The sequence below is a fragment of the Eutrigla gurnardus genome (genome assembly GCF_963514095.1).
Source record: "Eutrigla gurnardus genome assembly, chromosome: 4".
Lineage (NCBI taxonomy): Eukaryota > Metazoa > Chordata > Actinopteri > Perciformes > Triglidae > Eutrigla > Eutrigla gurnardus.
This window is the reverse complement of record NC_139918.1, coordinates 26552471-26577432: the sequence shown is the minus strand read 5'-3', so window position 1 is coordinate 26577432 and position 24962 is coordinate 26552471. Positions and strand designations below refer to the sequence as shown.

At 41.5% G+C, this 24962-nt stretch overlaps 1 protein-coding gene across 4 annotated transcripts in view; it reads right to left on the bottom strand.

Annotated features, from left to right (window-relative positions):
• Positions 1 to 17592, bottom strand: part of kmt2cb (lysine (K)-specific methyltransferase 2Cb) — a 60579-nt gene extending 42987 nt beyond the window's left edge. For 2 of the 4 annotated variants that reach the window (XM_084008155.1, XM_084008158.1), the window contains exons 1-7: positions 16737 to 17592; positions 12125 to 12325; positions 5354 to 5442; positions 3449 to 3596; positions 2070 to 2276; positions 673 to 782; positions 388 to 497 (exon numbers count right to left, since the gene is read on the bottom strand). In XM_084008155.1, the coding sequence (XP_083864281.1) occupies positions 388 to 497; positions 673 to 782; positions 2070 to 2276; positions 3449 to 3596; positions 5354 to 5442; positions 12125 to 12324 (864 nt within the window). In that variant the 5' untranslated portion in view covers position 12325; positions 16737 to 17592. The remainder of the gene's footprint in view (positions 1 to 387; positions 498 to 672; positions 783 to 2069; positions 2277 to 3448; positions 3597 to 5353; positions 5443 to 12124; positions 12326 to 16736) is intronic. The other 2 variants (XM_084008156.1, XM_084008157.1) reach the window with 1 other exon arrangement.
• Between the last annotated feature and the right edge of the window lie 7370 nt (positions 17593 to 24962).

Below are 24962 nucleotides of genomic sequence, written 5' to 3'. Positions count from 1 at the left end.
ACCACCGTTTAAACCCCCATGATCATTGGATTCATCCATTCACAAGCTATTCCTCTCAGTTCTACGAGTGTGCACTAATATCCACTTTGGAAATCAAGTGCAAGACTCGCTGATGGGCTACACAACCAATGGGCTTAAACACAATCAGAGAGCTGTGAGCTGTGCCACTGCTATAGGAGCTAAGCTGCCATGATGGCTCAGCCCTGTTGAGTGGCGTGACCTTTTCCATTTCACAGCTGAAAGATCCACGGTGCCGGGCCGACCTTTACCAGCCAGTCTGATCCATCAGCTTTGCTGTGCCTCACTGAAGCAGTCGCCGACTGCTGCCCCAACACATTAAGATGCTCTTAACACCTATTAGTCCACAGATCTTCTCCCATGACTCACCTTTGTGCTCCCTGAGTCAATGGCTCTGTCCACATTAAGCAGAGATTGTCCCTCGCCCTCACAAACACCTTCGGACCACAAGGCACAACTCTGATGTGCCCAGCATAGCCCTGAAATGTGATCATAACTTAAAGGTTAGAATCTAATTAATATCTGGTGAAGATTCTGCATCAACGTATTGAGCTTCTACAGATAATGCATTCATGAATGAATTAATGTCCAATCTCCATTCAAAGTGCTGAGATAATTCCTAAAAGGATCAAATGTTTAGTGTAATGGTCTTACCTGACTCGAAGAGAGACTGGACCTTAAGATCTTGTGGAAGGCCGACATGAGAAAGTTCATCCCAAAATCGACTGGCTGGGTCAGGTTCTTCCTCGCAGCTTTCAGACCCACTGCAACAAAGGAAGTGGTTTGCAAAGAAAGCTGGTTGGCAATGGGATTTTTTTTTTTTTTTTTTTTTTTTTTTTTAAGAGGAGGACAGCCTGAGTCAATTTAGGAATAAATTGAGAGTAGAGACATTAAGGTAGAGGACGATGTGCAGTTTTTACAAAAGCAGAGATGAAGAGAGAATGAGCTGGGGGAAAATGTTAGAGAGCAAATAAAAAGCTGTGGGGGAGGAGGGAGGGGAGGAGGAGGAGGAGGAGGAGGAGGAGGAGGAGGAGGAAGAGGGCCATCTTGTTTGGCGTGTGCACAAGAGGCTGGCTGTTCTGTCTCATGAAATCTGTTGAAAAGGATGCGTTTCCCCAAGTCCCTGGCTTGAACTAGTGAGCTGCATAGCATGCGGAAAATGTGGAGAGGGAGCATTAGCATTTAAAAAGGACCTTAGTTCCAGTAAACAAACCAACGGCCAAAATCAAGAGACTGGTTTCTAGAAGCGTGATTGCACACTTGTGACAAACACCCATGACAGCTTATTGTTCACAGCCAAAGTTTCATCACCAATTATGAAATGATCTTCTCCCACCTCCTCCCATTTCCACAGCTCTGCCCTTTGTCCACCACCTCTGCCTCTCCAGCAAATCAATATATAATTTCTCCTCCTGCCCTGAGCTCCCTCCTGTGCCTCTGTGTGGCACAACAGAGGACTGGCCTCGATGACCAATCACACAGCAGCAACACAACAGCTACTGGTTGGCTTGGCATGCAGCCAGACCCACACTGGTCCCGCTGCCCAGTACGTCACTGGGAACCCAGAGAGACGCCCAAAAGGGGTTCCAAAGGACCAAAACAAATTAGGCTGCTGTCCAAAAGGGTCGGAAGAGGGTCTTTTGTTGGAACAGTGTGCAAATATGTAACACACACACACACACACACATACACACAAGGCTCATGTACACCCTACACCTGATGTGGGATCCCTGGGGACACTGACTGTGATAATTTCACCTTTTAATGTAGAATAACAACACAACCTGCTAACTGAGAGGGGCTCTTTAGCTTGTGAGGCCTGTGTGTTGCTGTGTGTATGAATTAGTGTGTAGGTAAATATGAATGCATGGTCATTCATTAACCACCACCCTTGCTTTCTTTCACCAGGATAATCCGATGTCTATCATTACTGCTTTCCAGGGAAAGGGTAAAAGGTAAGCTCACTACAGGGGATCCATTACAGGCGACTTAGCTATCCTTACCAACACAGCCAAAGCATTTGTGATGACAGTGTCATGCAGGCCACTTACTTCGTCTTTTCCCTCTGTCCTGAGGTGGTCTCTCCGGCCATTTTTGGCTGAGTGGTTTTATCGCCATCGCTGTTTTCACTCGTCGAGCCTCCTCCACCCTTGTGGCTGAAGAGTGCTTCAAACTGAGGCGTGATGCTGAATACTTGCAGATCCCCCTGACCCAGCAGGCTACGGCCACCGCAGTAACAGAAGGCACAGAGATGCTCGCTGAAACAAAGAAAATGGGTGGTAGGGGGGGAGTGTTTAATTATATATACACACCTACTGTGACTTAATACAGTGCCACGCATGTCACCATGAATTAAGGCCTTCATCTTCTGGCAATGGAACTGTCTGGGCAGCAACATACTTACCAGTATAAAAGTATAAAACACATTTGTGTGGCGGTGCGCACACACACACACACACACACACACACACACACACACACACACACACACACACACACACACACACACACACACACACACACACACACACACACACGCACACGCGCACACGCGCACACGCACACGCACACGCACACGCGCACTGTCTGCACATCCACTCATGAAATGAACCATTTATGAAATCCAGAATCTCAGTGATGAAAAGCTTTCGAGACACAACTTCATGCAAATTTTCCCTCGCATCACTCGTGCCACCCGGCATGAAGTTGCACCAGCTCACACCTTTGCACTGACCTTGCAAAAAGTTAATTAAGCACCGTAGTAGGCTACATCCGTTATCACATGCACCATAAACTGTAAACCTCGAGTGCAAATAGACATTTTTACTTCTTAGAAACACAACACAGCGTTGCTTTTAACAACATTTTAACCACATTAAGCAGTAAATTCTACTTTCTGGGAAAACATTTAAAACAAAAACTATCAGCATACAAGAATAATTGGAAATGGGAGTGTTTCAGATTGCAGGGAGTGTTGCAGATTGCAAGTGAGAAAGGCGTTTACGAGACCAGTGGTAAAGAAACATAAAAAAGGGAGGGAATAGCAGCAAGGACCAGGAAAGTTGAGAAATAAAACAGGAAGTAAATATTTATCACATTTTTAGGGGATGAGATGGCCTTGTTAATAAGATCCCTGGAGACGGTGCTAGCCTGCCCTCCATCACTAACATCGATAGCACAGACAGGCCAGAAGATTGATTACAACCTTTAACGGAGTGGCACCTGGGAAGAGAGTGTTGCCTCTACCAGCTGATTTCCATTCATCCATGCATGTGTACACAGCAAGGCAAACAGCATGTCACATTGCCACACACAAATGCACAATTGCATAATTATGCTTACATGTACACATTTATATAAACACAATTTTTTTTATACATCATATATCTCTCAGTCAGTTATGGTTCAGAGGAAGTTGAGTGTTTCTAACCTGCTTTTGACTTCCCTACTCGCTGGGACAGATGGTCCTGCTGAATTCTCGGCTGGAGGGCTCTGGGCCAGAGGGGAAGACGGCTTGTCCTCCTCTGGCAACTCACTGGCCACCACTTCCACAGTTTCCACTGGCCGGATTGGTGTTTCTGATAGTAAAAAAAAAAAAACATCAGCTGTCAGTAAGAAATGACTAAGCATTGAATCCCTTCAAAGCAGGCCGTTTAACATTGACCTCAATGCTATTAGAGCGCTTTAATTAATTACCAATTATGACTGTACATTTAGCATGCAGCTTCTGACAGGTTCAGGCTGTCATAGGGCAGGTTGATTGCATTCTAGTCAGTTTCCTTCAGGTCAAAAACACAGCCTTTATTAGTGAGATGGATGGTAAAATATATGGGGGCCATATGCTCAAGCAGTGATTACAGTAAATCCACTGGGAACATCAAGCTCCTATACAGAATAGGACTAACAATGGCGGCAGGTGAGGAAAAAAAAACAAGAATCACAGATGACGAAATGAAAAAGAAGTGAGGTTTACTATTAATGTTAAAGCATGCTTGAAATACAACAAAAACGCAAGTGTGTTACTATCATGCTTTTGATCCAAATGATTAAAAAAACCATCTCAATCCACTGGGCTAATCATACAAAACAACTCCCAAAAGTACCTCTCACTGACACTTTGGGCGATGCAGAATTTTTATTAACATTTCATTGAGCTGTAATTAGGCTAACACCGCAATGATTCAGCGTCGTCCAACGGTATTACACAAGGACAAATTCAAGCTCATTACCTACTAATGCGTCTGTGGAAGAGTCTTCGGGATATGAGTGTCATATAATGCCTTTGTTTCAGAATATTGAACAATATAATAAGCATCTAATATGTTACTATGCTACAGTGTTAGATAAGCATGTGTTTAACTATGTGGTTTGCAACAGATCAAATTTGATTGATTTTTCAGGATGTGCCGTGGAAATTAAAAAAAAGTTACATCATTTAGACAAAACATTAATTGAAAAAAATGTAAATATTGATAATCTTTCTCCATAAAAAAGACTGTTTTGAAACAATAAAGTTAGATAAATTCTTGGATTTTAGTTGATGTCCTGTCCAGCTAATGAAAGTATTATAATTAACACATCAAGATAAAAAGATAATCAATAATTTCAAATATATTTAAATGTTTTCAAAGTGCTTTGCATACAACATTAAAGTTACACTGTGACACAAAGCAAGGGTTATCCATAAGATTAACACAGAAGATTTTAAACCCACAGCTTAACCTTTTCAAACGACAGATATGCAGATATAATATTAGGTCAGTCTGGTGGCTTTTCTGAGGTCTGAGGCTGAAACTGATGTGTACGTCTAACAAAAAAGGTAAAGCTAGCAACTAGCAGCATTTCTTTCCCCAATATCTCTGGCACAGCAACAGGGCAGCACTAAGATGTATGAGAATGGGAGGCATGGTCACGTGATGTGATGTACACACATAAAAAAGCACATAAATGGGTCTGGAGAGACTGATGGGATTTTAAAAAGCTTTTAGAGGGCATTAGCCTAGGGCTCTTTCCCACTGCACCTCAATGCCAATCTCAGAGCAGGAGGAGAGATGGAAGCAGTAAGGGGAGGAAAAAAAAAATACACACCCACTGCAGCTTCACAGCTCAAGCTAAACCCTTTCAATTATAGCCCTGAAGTAGAAGCACGGGGTGCCAAGAAAAAGCTCTCACCCATCCTTCTCCAGGAGAGGGAGACTCATCTCCTACCTGAAATAGCCTTTTGAAACGGTGTCTGCATGAGGCTGCATGGATGTGCAAGTTCAAGTCTTAGATCCCTCCCCAACGTAACCACCGTGTACATAATGGATCAAAAGAGAGGATTGCAATGTCTCACCTGTGTCCTGAGGGCCTATGGACTCTGTTATCTCAGTCCCATCCATGCTGTCCTCCTCATCCACAACAACCCTCCCTCTGGTGCGACCCCTAGGGTGAGGAAGAGACACAAACAAATAAACAGAGGCCGCGAAAAAGAACAAGACGGGGAAAAAGGGTCCGGGTTTGCCTCAGGAGGAGGGGGGGCAGTGTGTTCATGAATTAGTTAAATATAGTCACAGCTGTCACTGATTTTTAATGGAGGCACTCAAGGCACTGGGCAAGGCGGAAGGGTGGTAGTTGGGGGGGTTACAATGCAGACTGGTAGTATGTGGAGTTCAAAGATGGAGGCGGGCCAATGATTCAGGTAAAGAGAATGGGATTATTAAAACAAATAAATGCTCATGTGGGGGATGATAAACTTGTAGTGAATCAAAATGTACTGTTTCCCGTGCACCAGACTGTAAATGTGTGTGTTCATCGCCGGAGTAAGTTGGATCAAATACATTTATTCTTTACAGTCCCTGGAGGGCTGGCGACTCATTAGAGTAACTGAACATACTTGAAATTCAAATCAGAGTCCAGATATTACTTATTATATGATAATAGCTCTGTTATTTAACACAGCGCAAACAAATGTGCAATCATGAATGTGCATGAGTCATGTTTGGTATCCTGCACGGGCATATCCTTGGGGTTGTTTGAACAATCATTAGGGGCTTGGATGTATATCACATCCCAAGCAATTGGGAATTGTACATTGAGGCATTAAATTAAAAAATAAAATATGCATTGATTATACAGCATGTTTTCCTCATAAATGTAAGTCTCTTTTTTGGCTATTATTCCCAAATTAAAAAGGTACAAGAAACAATTATGCATGCACAATCTACTTTCATTCGACTGCTGTCTTTTACATGGAATACAATGGATAAGTATTATAACAACCCTGCTGTTTTAACGATTACTTCAATTATTATTAGTAATTATTATTCCCAAGTGAATACAATGACAATGTATTACACATACTTCTGTCCTTCGAATCTCTGAAGACAAACAGAGCTACACCCTCTCATTATCATCCATAATTGACAATACTGACTTTTTGCATAATGGTTTAATAAGCTTTGTCCATCTGCCCGTTTTTAAAAACGCTACAACATATTTCTAAGACGTTACAGAGAGCTAGTGAACCACAACGCAGTACGAGGAAACAAACTGCCATGGCGAGTTCAAAACTGTATTCAACCTGAAAAGTCGAGCTGAAATGAAAAATATCTTTTTACCCTTTTAGATCACATCCTCAGTCATATGCTTCACCTAATCAATATTATAATCCAAAAATCCAATATGGTTTTCTTCCTGAAAACAAATTATCACACATGCTTACATCACCTAGTACCAACCAATTTCAACCAATAATATCATGACATCCATCAATTTATCAATTTGCAACTTCAGCTCTGACAGACAGGCACAGAGCTCGAGAAGGCCGTGAGCTAATCTTTTAAACGATCAAATCAAATTCCTCCCAACGTTGTGTCCCGCTTGAATATCCTGTTTCACTCGCAAATACGTCACAGCGAGGAAGCCAGATACTCTTGAAATGCCGTCTCCGCTGGACTATAAGCATTTCTTTCATGCAGGTGACAAACGCAGGGTTTGGGTGGTGAGAGAAATAATTGACTCTTTGGTGCATCGCAATGCTTTTTTTAACGATTCTGCATCGATGCAGCAAAGTCTATCATCTTTTTTCTTTTTTTTGGTGCAAGAACAAAACAAACCGTAGTGATTTTATAAACACGATGCATGAGACAGGAGGGAAATACTCTGGTTCATATGAGCAGAAGAAAAATGGAATACCAATAGAAATAGTATACTATAATATAGAATACTATTATATAATATTCATGATACATTACATGTTTTTGTTATTGTCATGGTCATTACTATAATTCTTATTATTATTATGATGCTCTCTATCTTCCGTCCCATTACTGTTCAAAATATTGGGTCTAAATTAAACATAAATCCAAAATAGAGATCAAATCGTGACCCTCTGAAATCGCAATCGAATCGTGAGGTGACCATTCACAGCAGTTCCTCCATATTTTCCATTTCAAAATTCCATAGTTATCCAGACTCAAATTTACAGACTTCTTGGTAGATTTTCAGCGCTTTTGCCTTTGCATACGCCCCGCCATGTTGGAGATGTTGAACGATTTTACACAATGTTTGCATCTAGCTTCCTTTATCTTTATATTTGGGATTGTCAAGTCAGCCCTCAGAAATCTTTCTACCCAACATGACTGTCCCCGTCCACAGTCCTACGCAGACAAAATGTTCCTCTGTCAGACATTTTGCACATGGGGCACATCTGTTCTGTAGGCTGTGGCAAACAGACGTCGAGGCAGCGCTGCATAGGTCTGTGGGTCCAGTCGCACGCCATAGACTACCTCTTGCCTTGCCTTCGACTCCAGCAAGCTCATTCTGGCCTGCGCTCTCTCTCACACACACACACACAGTGGATAACATTCAGGCTCTTGTCTGCCTGCTCCGAAGGCCATGAGAAACACTATTTGTACGATAATGGAAATGACTAAAAATCATCCATACTGCATAGGAAACCTCCCAACAGAAGCCAAGCCCTGTCCAATACAAACGGGCCCTCTCTGTAGGACACAATGCAAAATATTATCATTTATAAAAGGTATAGATGAAAGGTTTAAATCTAATCTTTTAATTCTGTTTTCAAACATATCATAAACATATAGCTTACAGACAGAAACGCAAGTAATGATTCAGAGCGGTGTAGTGGCAGACACATTATTAAAAAAGGACTTGGATTGAGATCTAAAGCAAAAAAAAAAAAAAAAAAACTGATCAGGATATCCCTTCTCAAGTGTCTACCTCCTGTTGAGTGACCCAAAAATATCTCATTACAGCTCCTGGTTAAAAAAATTCTCTCTGGGGTGCCTTATTAAATGTAATCTTAGTCTTTCCCCCCACTTCCCGCGTGTCATCTCTTAAAAAGAACCCTTTCCATATCTTACTGAATATGCCATATAAGCAAATCAGACAACCGGGTCTACGTTTCCAACCATATGCCTGTGTGCCAACTCATGCAGTCGGGCACGCACACACCAGCCCTGTACCCCCCATTTACATACAGTATGGGAAGATCTGTCAGTGTCAGCATCCTCCAATGGGAGCTCTGCTAAACTAATCTTGGAAGCGCCGTGTGGAGGGAATAATTGTCATGGATACAAATTGAATAGCAACATCAATTGTTAGCATGCTAAGTGGGTAGAGGAAACACAGGCCAAAAGAGAGCTGCAAGTCTCATGGGTACTCAGGAGGATACAGGGGGGGGTGGAAGTGAAAGAGGAAGGGGGGGTTGGGGTAATTTTCGGTGCCACTGGAGAGAAAAATCACAAATGGCTGGATGCCAAATCAACCCCTCCCTCTAAATTACTTCCACGGCAAGATAAGGAACAACCCTAAAACCCAAGAATGACAGAAGAAGCCTTTGGAAACCTTGGCGAAAAAAATATAATTACCTGTAAGCATGAGTCAAACATAAATATCTTAATAAGGTGGAAACAATTTCTAACAGAGAGCTCTTTTTCACAGATCGGATTCGGGAATGACAGAATCTGGACTTCTACAACTCAAGAACAAAGAACAATAACAATTGATGAATGAATGTGATATTAGAAAAATAAACCTAGAAAAGCAACTGCAGCACATGAGTTATATCTGCACTGACAAACCAAAGAATCAAACATCACAACTGATCAATATGCAGTTATATGCATAATAAATATTTGATGCAATTCATCAATTTGCAAAGCATAGGTCCAGACAGACGAGAATGAAATTATATACATTTTCAAACATTACTTCACCGGCTCGGTACAACACAAGGGGTCAGAAACATGTAAAGCTGCAGACAGCTATGCACCAAGACCACGCTAACCATGTTTACAGCCGAAGCAGCACAACTATCCATTTACATCTTTCGGGTCATAAATCACAATCATGTTTCGAGTAGCGCACCTTCTGTCTCACAGGTTTTTACGTGTTCACAGCAAACTCTTTAACCGTCTAAAGCTAATGACATTTAACTGGGTTTTAATCCCAAATCCAAATGCAGGAATTAGCTGTGATTTTCATCTACGACCACAATATGGTGTATTACAAACAAAAGTAGTTGGTGGTGGTGACGTCTTTACCATTAGACTGCTACACAATATCCAACCGAAATGATATACAACTACTCTTCAGTTGCATCGAGACAGTTATTTCACTGACAAACGCTCAAGACGAACAGTCAACCCCATACCCTGCACAACTTATCCCCCCCACAGTCCCACCACAGGGAGAATGAGAGAGGGAAAAAAAAGAGGAAAAAAAAAAAAAAGAAAAGCTGAAAATAATGCTGTGGTAAGTAGTTCCAGCTAGCAGCATGCTGCCTGGAAAACCTGAACTGGATTCATGCTACTCTGAACTGGACTGACTAGCAGATGGAGCGTGGGCAAATCTAGTAATTTCCAACAACCAGGTCTACAAGAGCGATTTCTGACACGTTCTCCTTTTGTCACACGCAAACTGGCTTTTAACACCTTAACACTGGTCATTTTAATATTTATACAAACACTGCATATATCCAGCAGGACAGAAAGCCAGTTGGTCTGAACACAATATTTTGCTATGAGGACAATTCACAAGCTCTGTGCAATTGTTTCCCCTCTGAGGTATATCACAGTTGGTGTAGTTTGGTTTCTACATTGCCAAACAGGTAGTTTTAAGGTCGCTATTAGCTTATTGTTTTTATAACCAATAGCAAGATAGTAAATTAGGGTGTGTTGAATGGGCTGACATGCGGTAGAACCAGAAGTCCATCCACAAAGTCCATCCACAAAGCTCTGTTCATTGTTGAGAATTTGCTGGAAGGGGGACGTTATGGAGATATAGTAGCTCTAATTCAATGAAATCTTCAAATCAATATTGAGCGATATCACTCTGCAAAGTTGACAAAGAAATGTGTTTACACGGGTAACCGTGGTATAAATTCTGACAATGACAACACTGACCGACCATTATAACAAAAACAATAATAATAATTAAGAAGAGCACAAGAAGAAAATCACATTCATGGTTTGTTCTTAACCAGTTCATCAACACGAAGCAATTCGAGTGTGTGTCGAGGTCATCCTCCCACTGTGGCATTAACAATCGTCTGGATGCTTGCAGATTAAACGATCCATTGGGAGCAGGGTATTAAGATTGATTGAGAGGACGGACTACAGAGAGAGTTAAGAACATTGCGGGCATTATATTACAGAACAGCTCTAAGCTGCATCATATGTTGCTATGGAAGTCACACAGACTTCCCGGCACCTTGTACAATGCCTCATACGACGTTTCTGTAGAGGCTGCCGACCCCTCGTATTTTCAATCAGGACATTTTTATCAAAAAAACTGACACCAACTACATGGACAAAACATGACCAGCTTTCAACAACCAACAGCAATGCCTAAAACATCAACAAATATTCTGTATTTTATCAAGAACACAAATTTCACAAACAAACACCAACCGTACCTACTGAGGGCCTCATTTGGATTTCTTCCATTGCAACACTATTGTCAGATAGTATGTAAAACCATGTCTCGGTCTTGAGTTTGTCCAAAATGATTGAATTACTTCCTGTAATACGCTGACCAGGAAATGCACCTGTTTAAGCCGCAAGAGGGTTTTAGCAAACAGTCCATCACAATCCAGAGCTATTATATATATTTTCTTTGTTTTTAAACATTTGCTAGGTGTAAATTAAGAAACAAACACCTAGATACGTCTCATTTTCAACTGTTTATAAAGAATGGGGGTTGGGTTGGCTTTTAGTTTAAATTAAACAATCACAAAATATCCAACTTTTATGATATGGGTTTGGTATGTTCCAATTTGTAAAACTAACAGATGTTGTGGAAGCAAGAAACACCCTAACGCAAAGCGGGATCATAGGTTTGTAGTCCATATAACCCAAGGTTAACCTAGTTTTACCAATTTGAGTTAACTAGTAGCATCAAGAAACATTGCTTTTATGGTTACCACCGATGATGTAGAATGGCAGATAAGACTGACCAGAGCCATGTTTGAAAAATCACGATATATAATTTTTAAGGGACACCAGTGTCTTTACTCTTTCTAGGTTATGTACCGGGTTCAGTCGTGTCTTTCTCCACAACGTGGCATCATGACTTTTCGTAAATATACACGCCACTGCCTGTGGCGTGTTATCTGTACGCAATTCGAGTTATCCACGTCTATGTGTACGTTCTGAGCGAAGCGACCCATCACATCCGCGTGTTTGTCAGCGCCCTCTAGCGAAACGACCCATCACATCCGCGTGTATATAAACGCCCTTTACGGTTAGGGTTAGGGTTTCGGCGTTGATAAACACGCGAAAAGGCGATTGTACGTAGTGATAACACACGATAATGGCATACGAGTTGGCGTGTCATACATACGCCGATTCATGAGATCAGTCGGTTCTCCAAAGAAAGGTGGATTATTAGAAGCCTACTTCTATACCAAAAGGACAACCCTAAATGTGGGGCCAAACGTAAAGGACTTGGCAGCTGGCCGCAGGACTATTCCTGAACGAAGTCTCAAGTAATAATCTTGTTTTATTCTAGCAGAACACCATAGTTGCATCTAATTCAAGGAATGAGCTCTATGGCCTAAAAATAAAAGATTAATCTGAATATCCAAATGGTAAAAGCCTACTTCTTTCTGTTCTTAGACGTGGATGAGGGTGGTGCCTGGGGTAGGATGGCGGCGACGGCGGCAGCCGCATCCTTGCGCGGCCTGCCACGTGGTCGCTTGTCTGCATGGGCAGGACTTCCTGTGGACGTGGCCCCTACACTGCTGGAGGGCGGTGAGGGTCCCTGGTCAGAGGGTTCCACAGTCTTATCCTCTGATGACATTCTGAAGAAAAAAAAAAGTAAAAAGAGAATGAGATTGTGATAGGTGTTACATGGCAGGTGTGCTTCGAAAATGTAATTAAACTCAGCAGTAACAAGAAACAGAGGTGCTGATTTTCACCTTTGTTGCTTACAAGCTTTCAAGGATTGGATAGGATTAAGATGACACGAAATGGGAAGCAATCTGTAATCACTCCACATCCAACGGCCCTGGGTTTTCTATTTGCTTCGACCCACCCACTGGTAGAAAACCCACTACAAACAGCTCACTGGCAAATATGGTGAATTCTGCGCCTCGTAGTTGCATTTTACAATGTGAAGTGAAATTATCAGTCGGCACGAGTGCACTGGCAACGAAAAGCAAACTCAGATCGAAATTGCTTTTGAATGTTGTGAAATACCAGTATTTTTTGGGGGTATTTCACTCACTGGATTGGTCAAATCCAGGCTCCATATTTTGCGTTAAAAACAGTTTTCACAATAGAATTTCCAGAAAATGTACTCTATCATATTTTCAATATTGGGCTGTATGGGCATTGTATATGAATACTCTGCTCGTGGGATGTACTCGCACCCTGGACTGAAAGAAAAGCCCACCTTACGCTCGAGGCAAAGTGTGTTTATTCTGCCTAGCCTGTTTTGTCATACACCGACACCATTTTGATGCTCTATGCTTAACACGAGTTATTGCGATGAAGTGTTGTTGTTGACCAAACGAGGGAGTTCTTTGGGTCAAAAGAAACAAGTTCACACCTTTACAGAAAAAAAGTCTGTATTTTCACCCACTTATTTCTACAGATGGTTAAACATCACTTACTTTTCACACCGGATTTCATCCGATGTTACTTTGGCATGTCTCAAAAAAAAGTCTCCCTGGTTTTTGTTTTATAGTAATGCTGAATTAACACAGTATGGCATATATAGGAGAACAGGAAAAACCACCCATCATTCCAACTTGGGAGTGTTCATGAATTATCCCAACAACCTCAAATTAGTTAAATTTATTAGGTTACCAATTTGTAGCAGTTGGCGCAAACAGTGTATCCTATAAAATAAGATGAATCCATTTTATTTGTGTTAATATTGGATTTGGTTTCGATGCAATGGGGCCATTGCAGCCATTCAGCCGACAGTTTGTTCATGCGTCTTTATTTCTTTTTACCAGGTGAGAGATATTCTCGGTGTCAAAAACCCCCAACATTACAAGTTGGAGGCTGACGTAAATGGATTTTCCCTCTTGGCTGCTCAGAAATTCAAAGATAAAAATCTTGTGTAGACCATCGGCCATTTCCCATCGATCACTTTCAGTTTATGCAATTCCATTGTAAAAAGCATCGGTCCTCTTTGTGAACACCACTCCTTGATTTGACGTTTTGGTGACGCCATTTAATCCGGTTGAGATGAGGTACGATGTGGCACAGTATGCGATAATGGCTGTACTATAACACATTCAGTGACCCCTTGTGCCCTTTAGGACAACATCCAGATTTGCTATGCGTTTCTCCACTCATTTATTTGGGTTTTTCTTTCAATTCATCACTCGCCTGTCTGTTTATTTGTCGCAGAAGCAGCTTTGAAAAGTGTGTTTGCCTGCACAGGAACACCGAGCCTCTCAACAAGGCAGTGCTATAAGGCTATCTGCAGAACAGCAAGTGTTATGCAGTATATACAGCAAGTGTTTTGTCCATCATTCACAGCTAAATGTTTGGCTAAACGTAAAAGTTTGTAACGATTTACACTGATCCTTTTGTTTGTTTGTGGGCTGAGAGAGTAGGTTTTTCCGCCACAGTAATATTGGGGTTGAAATCATCAAATGTAGACAGTGATGGCTGCCTTCACCTACTCACTGCCAATGTGGACAAGGACAAAGTTAACAAGTGGCTGGTGAAGACATGAGAGCATCTAGCAAGCTAATGACCAGATATTTTTCTTAGAACTTTGTGAAAAAAACAAGAGCTAGAAGGGCAAGAATGCTGAAAATACATTCCTCATGTGGTCGGTAACATCGAATGGGATGCTGATGATGATTCGTGTCCGCTGGACATGAAAGCAGGTAACAGTTTGTTCTGATAACGGTCTGATAATCATGTCTGTGCTTCAGTGAGTTCATTTGGAAGTCTCAAACCTTACTGAATGTGGCTTTAAAATGAAAATAACCGATTATGATTATAAACCAAACACGGACAATTTAACCATTTTAGCACCATGATTTCTATTGCATGATAGTACAGGGACATGAAATGTTTTTACGTTTAAACGAGTCATGTGACCAGGCAGGCAGTTATGCGGTATGATATATTTGAAAATACCATTGTGGTAGAGCCTAGCTGGGGTGTCATAAATATGTTCAGTTAAATCTGAAATAATGAGAGTAGGCGAGAATAGAGCGGACTGATTTTACACTTGTTTACTGAAACCTAGGTTTACATCTGGGGTAATCCAAGTGCTTAATGAGATCAACCTCACCAACACTCTTATTTATTTTTTTCAACCAAGAATCACCACTTGACCTTTCTAGAATTAACCTGAAAAGAAAAAAGAAAAGAGGGAGGGGAGGGGGAGGGGAAAGAGACAGAGAACGGGTACCATGTTTTGCAACACGTCATCTTTTTCAAAAGCAAACTACTTTCAAAAAGCAGACGTATTGAAATTTTGAAAATAATAACAAAAGAAGGATGCAAAGATCCACAAAAGCCACCTGCCAGCTTGTTTTTCCACACCAAAATGCAGTTAAAGTAGAATAGAGTAGTTTGTATGTGTATGTGTGTGTGTGTGTGTGTATATATATATATATATATATATATATATATATATATATATATATATATATATATATATATATATATATATATATATATGAATGACTATATAGCTTTAGAATGAGTCATGAAAAAGTTAATTTCAAAACCAAGTGCTCCTAGTTTGACATCACATTGTATCCTTTTGTAATGTAACTTGACTGGACAATGTGATGTGAATGCTGAGGCGATCAGGCCCACGCTAGATACATTTGCTTTTAGCAGATTTTCTTGTCCTAAACACCACCTTAAAAATGATAACATAAATAAATAATTTAAAAAAAAAGGCAGGACAGGTCCCTTATTTGAGCTGTTAAATATTGTGGAACTGACACCATTTTTCACTGCCAATTTGTGGTAATTCTCTCCCTTTCTCTTATGTCTAGATTGGCCTCCAGGCTCTGGGCAGATGGTGGTCCAATAACACCAAGATAATAATAATACTAATAGTCATTACAATGGTTCGGCTGTAAGAACCAATATTCAGATGTTATGAATGTGAGCCTAAATCCTTTAGGTAAGAAACAGAGGGGGGGGGCTTACAATATTGAGTTTCCCGAAAACACTGTAAAGTGATGATGTAACAAAAACAATTAGTAGCTTTATAAGCAGCTTGAGCAACCAGGTAAGCGAGGTTGGCTGCGAGGCTATCTCGGGGTTGGGATCTGGTGACTACTTAAGGGGGGCAGTCACGACCACCAGACATGCTAACGTTAGCTTTTGTGTTAACTCAAGCTTGGGGCACAAAGCATACAGCTAGCCGATAGCTAGCCTGTTGTGTTGAACTCTGTCGCCTTTTTTTTTCTCCTCCTTTGGCGACCACAGAACAAAAGTACGGTAACACTGGCGTCGTCAAGCACCCCCCAGTGAGGATTTTGTTTTCATATTTAATTGTTTTGTGTGCTGGACATAGCAGCCTGGGTGTTTTATCGGCCAGTCAGTAACACAACTTTTGCTAAAAAAAAAAAAGAGGGTTCACGTAGCAAACAGGTTAACAGTGAGTTGGCCAACTCATCGTACTAGCTTAGTAACTAACGCCTACGTTAGCAGCGAAACACTACAAAACAGCTAACGGCTAACGTTAAACATAACTTAACGAGTTAGCTTAACTACGCTAGCCCCAACTCACAACCCGGGGGGGGGGGGTACAATGTAATGATGAGCATTTGTGCCCCCCTCAACACACAGATACACACACACACAAAGGCTCCGTCTATTCACTGGAACGGAACTGTTCTGGGGGAAAACTACAATGCTACACAAAAGTGAAAATGAGACGTTACAACGCTCGGTTTTACACTTTTCTGGTAGAAACCAGCGGTAGCTCGTCACGGACACGACGTATTAAACCCGAGAGTGTAACGTTTATATTATTAATTCGGGTTATAATCACCCCCGTGAACCGTTCTAGTGAATGTGCCGTTCCGTTGAATAGTCTGAGTCATGAGAGCCAAGGCGGCGACAGCCCCCCCCCTCTCTCTCTCCTCAACATCAAGACCGGAGGTGGATAACGTTGGCTCGGGCTTCACTTACAAGGCGACCTGCTAAACAAATCTAGTGTAACAAAAAAGGGGGACAAAAAAATAACAATTTAAAAACATCACAACATCGGCTTACCTTCCAGCCCCTATGAATAGCGAATTATCCTCTTCATATCCAAAATACTGGGGATGAAACGTCGCACTTTTATCACCCAGCTAGCTAGCTAGCAAGCTAATGGAGCTAGCTAGCCTCTCTCCAATGAAGCAACACCGCAGTTCTCAAAAATGCATAGCGCATATCATTATATTCCAACGTTGCAATGTTATTCCCAACTTTGCCCATTTGATGGGAAGACAGATGATGTAAATCCAACAGAGAAACGCTTCCCTTGCACGCGCATTTGTGGTGGTTTTGGTGGTTTGGTGAGGGAGGGGGGGGAGCAGGGTGAGGGTGAGGAGGGGGGATCACTTTCCTTTCTCCAATGACAGCTGTCGTCGCACGAGTTCGGGTTATACGGCTAACGTTGGTTTGGTGTTGGCCACCCAAGTATACAGCCAACAGTATTACCATTAACCGTTAACACGAAAAAAATATATCCAAAAGCGGCTGCGAAAGAAGTCAACACCGCGTGAACGAAACTTTAAAGGCGAATCCTCGTCGGTGGATGTGCGGCGGAGGAGGCGGCGGCGGCGGCGGCGACGCGCGGAGCAGCAAACGTCGGGTGCCGACCGCTTGGTTGGCAACTGGTTCTATTTTCTTCAGCATCGACGAGCTGCGGGACCAAGCGGCCAGTTAGGAGACTCTCGCCGCCAGCAGCCTGCCACGCAGCAACGACCGCCGCCGAGGACATGTAAAAAAACACATTTTAGCTCGTCGAAAACAGCATTTCGCGGTGGAGTCCCCCCTCGCAAAAAAATAGCGAAATCACCATGAAATACCGTACTAAAATGAAGTTGGAAGGTTTACGCTTCGGTGTACTCTATAACGGTGGCCATATCTAATGATAAGTGGCACCGAAGCACGGCCCCCCTCTAGGCTCCTCAAAAAAAGTAGACCCACCACCTCCTCCTCTTTCTACAACAAAATGCGGCGCGCGGGCAACCTTTCACGAATCGTCCGCGAGCCGTCAACAAAACGCGGGAGGGAATGTTGCGCGAGCGGCGGCGGTTGGAAACGTTCAATGATGCCGATGCGATAAAAAAAAAACGATGTAAAATTGCACGAGAACCGTTTGACAATTTCTTCAAAATACTCTCTGACCCTGCGGAGGGATATGGGCATTTAGTAAATAAAATAATGGCCAGGGATGGCTGTAAAAAGTGGAGTCTGGGTTTAGGTGGGGGTGGATTGGATTTGGTAGGGGGGGGGGGGGGGGTTGCCAACCGTTGGTGCTCCAGCTCTCTCATGCAAATCTTCGCCAGCAGCAGCTGTAGTGACTCAAACCAGCCTTCTCCAGAGCTGAAACACACACAACGGTGGATTAACTTGAATGCGTGAGTGTGCTGGAGGAGGGTTTTTCCAGCTAGCATCCATTCAGATAGACCACGACCAGAGCTACCTCCTCTCCTCCCCACGACAACGTCTCCTTTACTGCTTCCCTTCCCCTATCACGCACGCGCACACGCACACGGACGGCCTTGCATTTTTGTGTTTTTTGTGTTTTTTTTGTGTGTGTGTGTGTTTTTTTTTGGTAGAGGTTTTCCTGCAAAAACAGGCAGACATACTGTACACGCAGGGGTTAAATTACGGGAGGGGGGGAGCCCCCCCGGAGTCGGCTTCCAGCACCTACACGTAATAAGTACTAGAGGCAGTGCGTGACGTGTTTTACGTAAGTGTTGTTTATTTTGTCGGGTTCGCTTTTAGTTAAAACTTACTGAGTTTTCTTCCAATTAAACCCTCCAGAATTGTTTTTTTTTTACTGGAAATAAACACAGCCCTGTTCCTTTAAATGATAAACCCTTGTCCCATCATTTCCTAAACCTCGAGCGCCCCCCGCTGGCCGACACGACACATGACACACAAAAGTGTTTGCAATGTGATGTATTTTTTTTATTATTAATATTTAATCAGTTGGAAACACTTCAAACAAATGAATAGCAGCATACCAACGAGTGATACATTAAAGTGAAATTTAAAAAAATAGGGACATGTTTTTACACAAAAGGGCAGCAGGAGAGGTCACTGTTTTATATAAGTATGTAATTATATGAGTCTTACGCTGTGGCCTTCACATCTATACAGCACTGCATTTGTTCTGGACCTCCAGGTGGATCAATAACACAAAATTCATCACTCAATGGCTTTGCTTGCTGTGGTGAGCCTCGTACAATACATTGCATAAAAGGGTCAGAAATCTATGCGTCAGCTACCAGACAGGACAGTATGTGTCCTATTATATTTGTTTTTTCCTCCACATATATATATATATATATATATATATATATATATATATATATATATATATATGTTATTCATAGTTATATAATAACAAGTTCATTTCTGTGAGATTAAAGGGCAGGGGAAGTAAACAGAACCCTACACCCAAACAAATATATAAAATAGAGGAAATAAAATTAGAGGAAAGGAATATGAAGGAATTGGAGTTGGAGATTTAAAGTGATCTAGAGGTATTATTTTGTGTTGGATATATAGCTCATATTCAAAATTTGGATAAAAACTATTTCACACAGATATAGGAGCTATATGTAAATTGAAATTATATGTAAATTATATGTGATCATGTAATGAAGGGGCAGGACATGATAATCATAGCTTCCTTCTGTCCCTCCTCGAAGATTTTATTTCATAAATTTTTTTGTAATTTTCATAATTGTATGATGTATTTCATGTCATGTAATTATTGTAATTTGTATTTGAGGAAAATAAAGATCATATAAAATCAAATCAAATATCTCAATCCAAGCACTGAAAAAATTACAATCATCCAGTACAGATCAAATATTGTTTCCAAGCAGAAGAATATCCACCGACACGTTTCCCCTTCCACGTTTAATAGGACTAATGTCAGTGAAATAAAGAATACAAATATACCATAAACAGTATTATGCTTTTTTTGTCCTTCTTTTGGGATGCAGGGACAAATGTATCTTTCAATTTCAGCTATATTCCTTCAAAATAAAAGGTGTTTAGTTCATCAAAGCATTCATAACTAGCACGGTTTCACAATATGAAAACAATTTCTACATTAACTATTCAGACTCCACACATCCGTGGTTAATAGTATAGCATTGTGTAGAACCAAGCTTATTATTTCTTTGGTCAGCAGCATTGCCATGGCGTCAGCGATGTGTTTAGACGCCGCAGGCACAGCAGGTGTCACTCTCTAAATGATGATCTTTGGGGCCTGGTGTACATTTACACCACTAACCACCATTGACCTAATTACCCTGAAGCACATGAAGCGGCTGTGGAGGGTTGTCGGGCCTGTGATACTGAGATCCTGATTCCTCCTATAAGACCAAGAATCACTATCAAATGTGACTTCTGATCTTGACTTGAAGACCCTTGCTTTATGTTTTATACTGGATCTTCATTACATCCCCTCAATTTTACACATTTGTTCGACCTTCTGTTAAAAGTTCTCACGGGCCCTTTTTCATCGACTCCATTTGACTTGTCATAGTAGGAAATGCACAGGAAATGACTCCATTTCAAATATTCATAATATTCATGTTTTTTTTGTGGTTTTTTTTTGTAAATTTTATTTATAATATTCATGTTTAACAACAGTGAAACGTGAAAAGGCATTTAAATAAGAAGTTCCCCTCTTTTATTTGCTGGTTGCTGTACATTTTAGAATATATATATATATATATAAAATCCAGGGCTCTAGTTTACCCCAAACATACTATTTATAAACCTTAATGTGAATTGATTAATTAATTCACAAAAACATGAAAACAAAGACTAAGTCAGAAGTTTCAGTAACACTTTCTATGAAGGTCATATACTGCATCATAAGCACATTTATAACACATTATAATGCATTTATAAGGCTTTATAAAAGCTGTTATAAATGTTTATAATCATGCATGACACCTTATGACAAGTGGTGGATATAATGTATTATAAGTTCAGCATTCATAACGCTTCATACCTCCATGCCCATGCTGAACATATAATACATTATGTCCACCACTTATAATAACTTATAATACTTTATAAACCTTGTCATAAGGCATCATGCATGATTATAAACATTTATAATGACTTTTATAAAGCCTTATGCATTATGTTATAAATGTGCTTATGATGCATTATATACATGACCTTCATAGAAAGTGTTACCGAAGTTTCTTCTGAAATAATATTCCAAAATGTTCATTAGTTTTGTGTGGAGTAGAACTATTCTGGTGTTTTACAGACAGAGGGCAGCATGGCACTATTTTATCACCGGGAGTAGGCGGATTACATCGTCCACTTACAATTCAACATGAAAAATGCAGGCGGGCAACATCCTCCCTTTATTAAAAAAAAATAAATCTCTTTTCCCATTTTTCATCTAAACGTTCAGGCGGCGATAACGTTAAATAAGTAAAAGAATGTGTGTTGTGGGAGATTTCATAATTAGAGATGAGATGAGCAGCTCTGTGGGGGTGGTGAGCCGGCGGAGCAACAATCAACTTTGTGGAAGGTGAAACGTCTTGTGTGCAATGACGCCGACAAAAACGCACACATCCAGGCATACAGATACCTTTTTATGTATGAGACTCACCTTTTAATGCTCATCTAAATCTCTGGATGTTCGTTTGTAATGATGGGTTGTATAATGAGCAGCAGAGCTGTTTTAATACAATAAGTCCATCCATCCATCATCATTTGGACTGTGGGAGGAAGCTGGAGAACCCGGAGAGAACCTACACGGGGGAGAACATGCAAACTCCACACACAAGGAACCCGAACCCAACCCGGGAATTGAACCCTGGACCCTCTGGCCGTGAGGCAACAGTGCTGCCCACTAAACCAACGTGCAGCCTAATACAATAAGTCATTTCAGCAAAATAAAACATAATCACACACTGAGTGGTTAAATGCTCAAAGAGCTCTTTTTCTGGTTGTTGAGTTTAATTGATGCCCTTTGGCTATCGGCATTAAGGAGAACACAGAGGCACTGTGACTGGGAGATAAAATAGGCTTTTTTTTCCTTTCTTTTTCTTTTTTCTTAGGCTAATGGCCTCCACTTTGCTAGCCACGCAAGCTATCGTGTGGGCGTTAAGTCTCGAAATGCAGTCGATCTGCTCGGCTATTCCTACAAATATAATTGCCTCCTGTTTGTGTCGCGTTCTCCTTCTGATTATCAGGATTCATGCCATACACTGATGGTTATACACGCCGACGCCGGCATCTTTAAATGGGGACGCCTTAAATACATTCCACATAAGATGTATAAAAGACATGATTACTGAGGAGCCACATAGTCGGACTCTAACTTGTCTGGAAAACCGGCTCGTTATTTGTTGCTCCGTGCAATGAGAATAAAAGTGCTGATAACATCAGAGTTTCAGTGTGACGACAGAATATACTTTAGAAAGAAGCATTTCTGTAAAAGCCTATTTGTCTTTTTGTGTTTGATTTTTTCGAAGGACACTGTTTCCTCATTTTGCTGGAATAAACACAGAATAAATACAGAATAAATAGTCTGTTTTCAACTTGTTACTAGCTTGACGATCCCGGTGACGACCATCTTTCTTCTCCCTCTACCACGTTCATATTTCTGCTGGAGGTGGGGCAGCAAGTAAAAAGGGCAGCTGCACCGACAGTTGCAGAATAACAGGACAGAAAGCTGCCAGGTGAGCAGATGCATCATGTTAATATAACAGACAGGAAACATGAAACCAGAAGCTGACTGGGCTCTTTGTCTGCAGAAGAATGAGGTATTCAGCTCATATTAATGCTCCTCAGCACGGGCCGGGTGATTATTTCACCGTTTAAAGCCACATGCAGAATATACACCTTATAAACGTTGTTGTGTAGGATCGACGCCTCGGTGTGAGCGTTGGAAAAACCACAGAGAGTACACAAACTTCAAAAAGGCTCCAGGACAGATAGATAGGGATGCTGTTTCAATCTTTAATTTCAAAGAGATAAAATGTTTAAATATTTCAGGGATGAATTTGCATCATAATTCCTCTGACAGCTGATTCTTCCCTTTAAATAGAGAGTCTCATTAAAGAACAGGAATGTGAACTTTTTTAAGGATAAAAACAAAACTTCTGGAGGGACTCTGCTTGATGAACGCACATAAAGCCGTCGGGAGCGTGGATATGACAGAGAGAATGAAAGAATGAGTTTGTCTCTTCTGCCCATTAATCAGCTTCTCGACTAGCTTTGAATTAAGTGGGAAATTAAACTTTAAGGTAAATTAGAAGGTGGGCCAAAAGTGCTTGTAAAGATATGTAATTGAATGCAAATTGATCTATTCTTAAAGCTGTCAGCATTGTACTTTATTACTTTGTAAAGCATCAGTGTCCTCTGATTTTCTGTGATTTCCGCTCATACGGTTGATCTCTCTCCCTTTTTGAACCATGAGGGGAAATTGATTGCTCCTCAGACTTATTTTTGAACTGATAAAATATAGGGGATAAAATGAATCCTTGCTTTGCAGTGGGGAAAAATAATTAAATTGAGGCAGAGGGGATTTGCCATTCTCCTGACTTTTTGCACAAGCTTTAATGTGTAAAGGCTCTCTGAGTGCAGTCCCTACTTGATGAACAATTCTATTGCCCATGGCTGGAGGAGCTAATTAGAATCTATTTATAATCATAGGGGGATATATCCAAAGAGCTACGAGAGAGAGCGTAGGATAGAGAAAGAAAGAGAGTGAGGGGTAAAGGGGTAGAGTGGGGTGTCGTCAGTCCGCATGCTGTGATATCTGAGACCAAGAGGTTCACATCCAAGACGCCTGACAGAGAAAAACAAAATGAATGAATGAATGAGTGTCTTCCTTTTGTCTTCGGGGGGATAAAGAGGAGGAGGAAGCAGCAGTTTACGGGACATTTTCTGAGCAACACGAGTACGCGGAGCGAAGAAGAGGATTCACTTGATCTTAAAGTTTAAAAATCAAGCGCCTCACATCAGATTTCAGCAGCCGAGTCTTAAACTCTCAGGGGCTAGTATAGAGAGAGAGAGAGAGAGAGAGAGACAGAGAGAAAGAAAATTGTGCATATTGAACAGGAAGTATTGTTATTCTGTCCAGAACGTCTCTCTGGCTGACCTTCATTTGCACCGAGCAGTTGCATCATCAAAGAATCCGACTCATGTGCAACAACAAAAAAAAAAGAAAAAAGCTCCCCGGGCAAGCCGGCCACTTATGTTTATGCAATGATGTGACCCGGAGCAGACCACCCCGTCACCCACGATAGCACGTCTGACCGGCCAATCACTGAGGAGCAGTCACAAAGTAGGACACACAGGTCGATATGTGACGTTCAGGCTCTTTTTTTTTTTTTAACTAAGTGGATCAGCTGCTATTTCAGTCCAACTATTTTTGTATCATTTGACTTTAAAATAAACACCGTCATCGATGAATGTGACCACCCCTCCACTCCTTCTCTGTCACATCATCCATGCAGCCATCTTTTTTCCATCTCTCTCCCTCTCTTTCTTGAACTGTCCCTTTCTGCCCGGTTACATTCCACCGAGGTGAAACCCCCATCCTTCCACTTTCTTTTCTGGAAAAAAAAAGCACCAAAGTGTTGCAAGACAGCAGGCTCCCTTACAGGCACACACCCAAGAGGCCTTATTAAAGCCACGGTTTAAAACCCCACTCTGCTCTGCTTTTACACTTCATACCAGCATCCACTGTAAGTGTTCCCCCCTCTAATATCCTGGATTCTCTCCTCCGAGACATGTACCACAGGATGGTCCAGTAATCCTGGCAGCAGTAAACCTAAGATGTGTTTTTGTTGCCAACCACAGGTTATCTCCAGCCCGAGATTATTTCACCTCATTGTATCTTCGAAGTTTTGTTTTTCCAATTTCACGCAGCTGTCGATAGAAGTAGGAGGCGTTGCGGTCCCGTGGGGAGCCTTGAACGCTGTCACCTACTCTGCAGTGATTTGCTCGCTCATGAAAAATAGGAAACCTTCCATGTGAGATGGTGGTTGCTGCTTTAGCTGCTGTATCTCAGGAAAATGATGCTCAGCTGGTCGTACGGCGGCGTGAAGCAGCTTCTCTTGCATAAATCAGCTCCGTCTGACTCAGATATTGCCTCGTGGAATATCTGGAGCTCTCTGCAGCAAATAGAAGAGATGAGTTCAAGTTCCCAACATAAAACCCAGGAGGAAGGGTTAGTGGGGCGTGAGACACCAGAACTCTGCACCCCCTAGAAGTCTCATATCT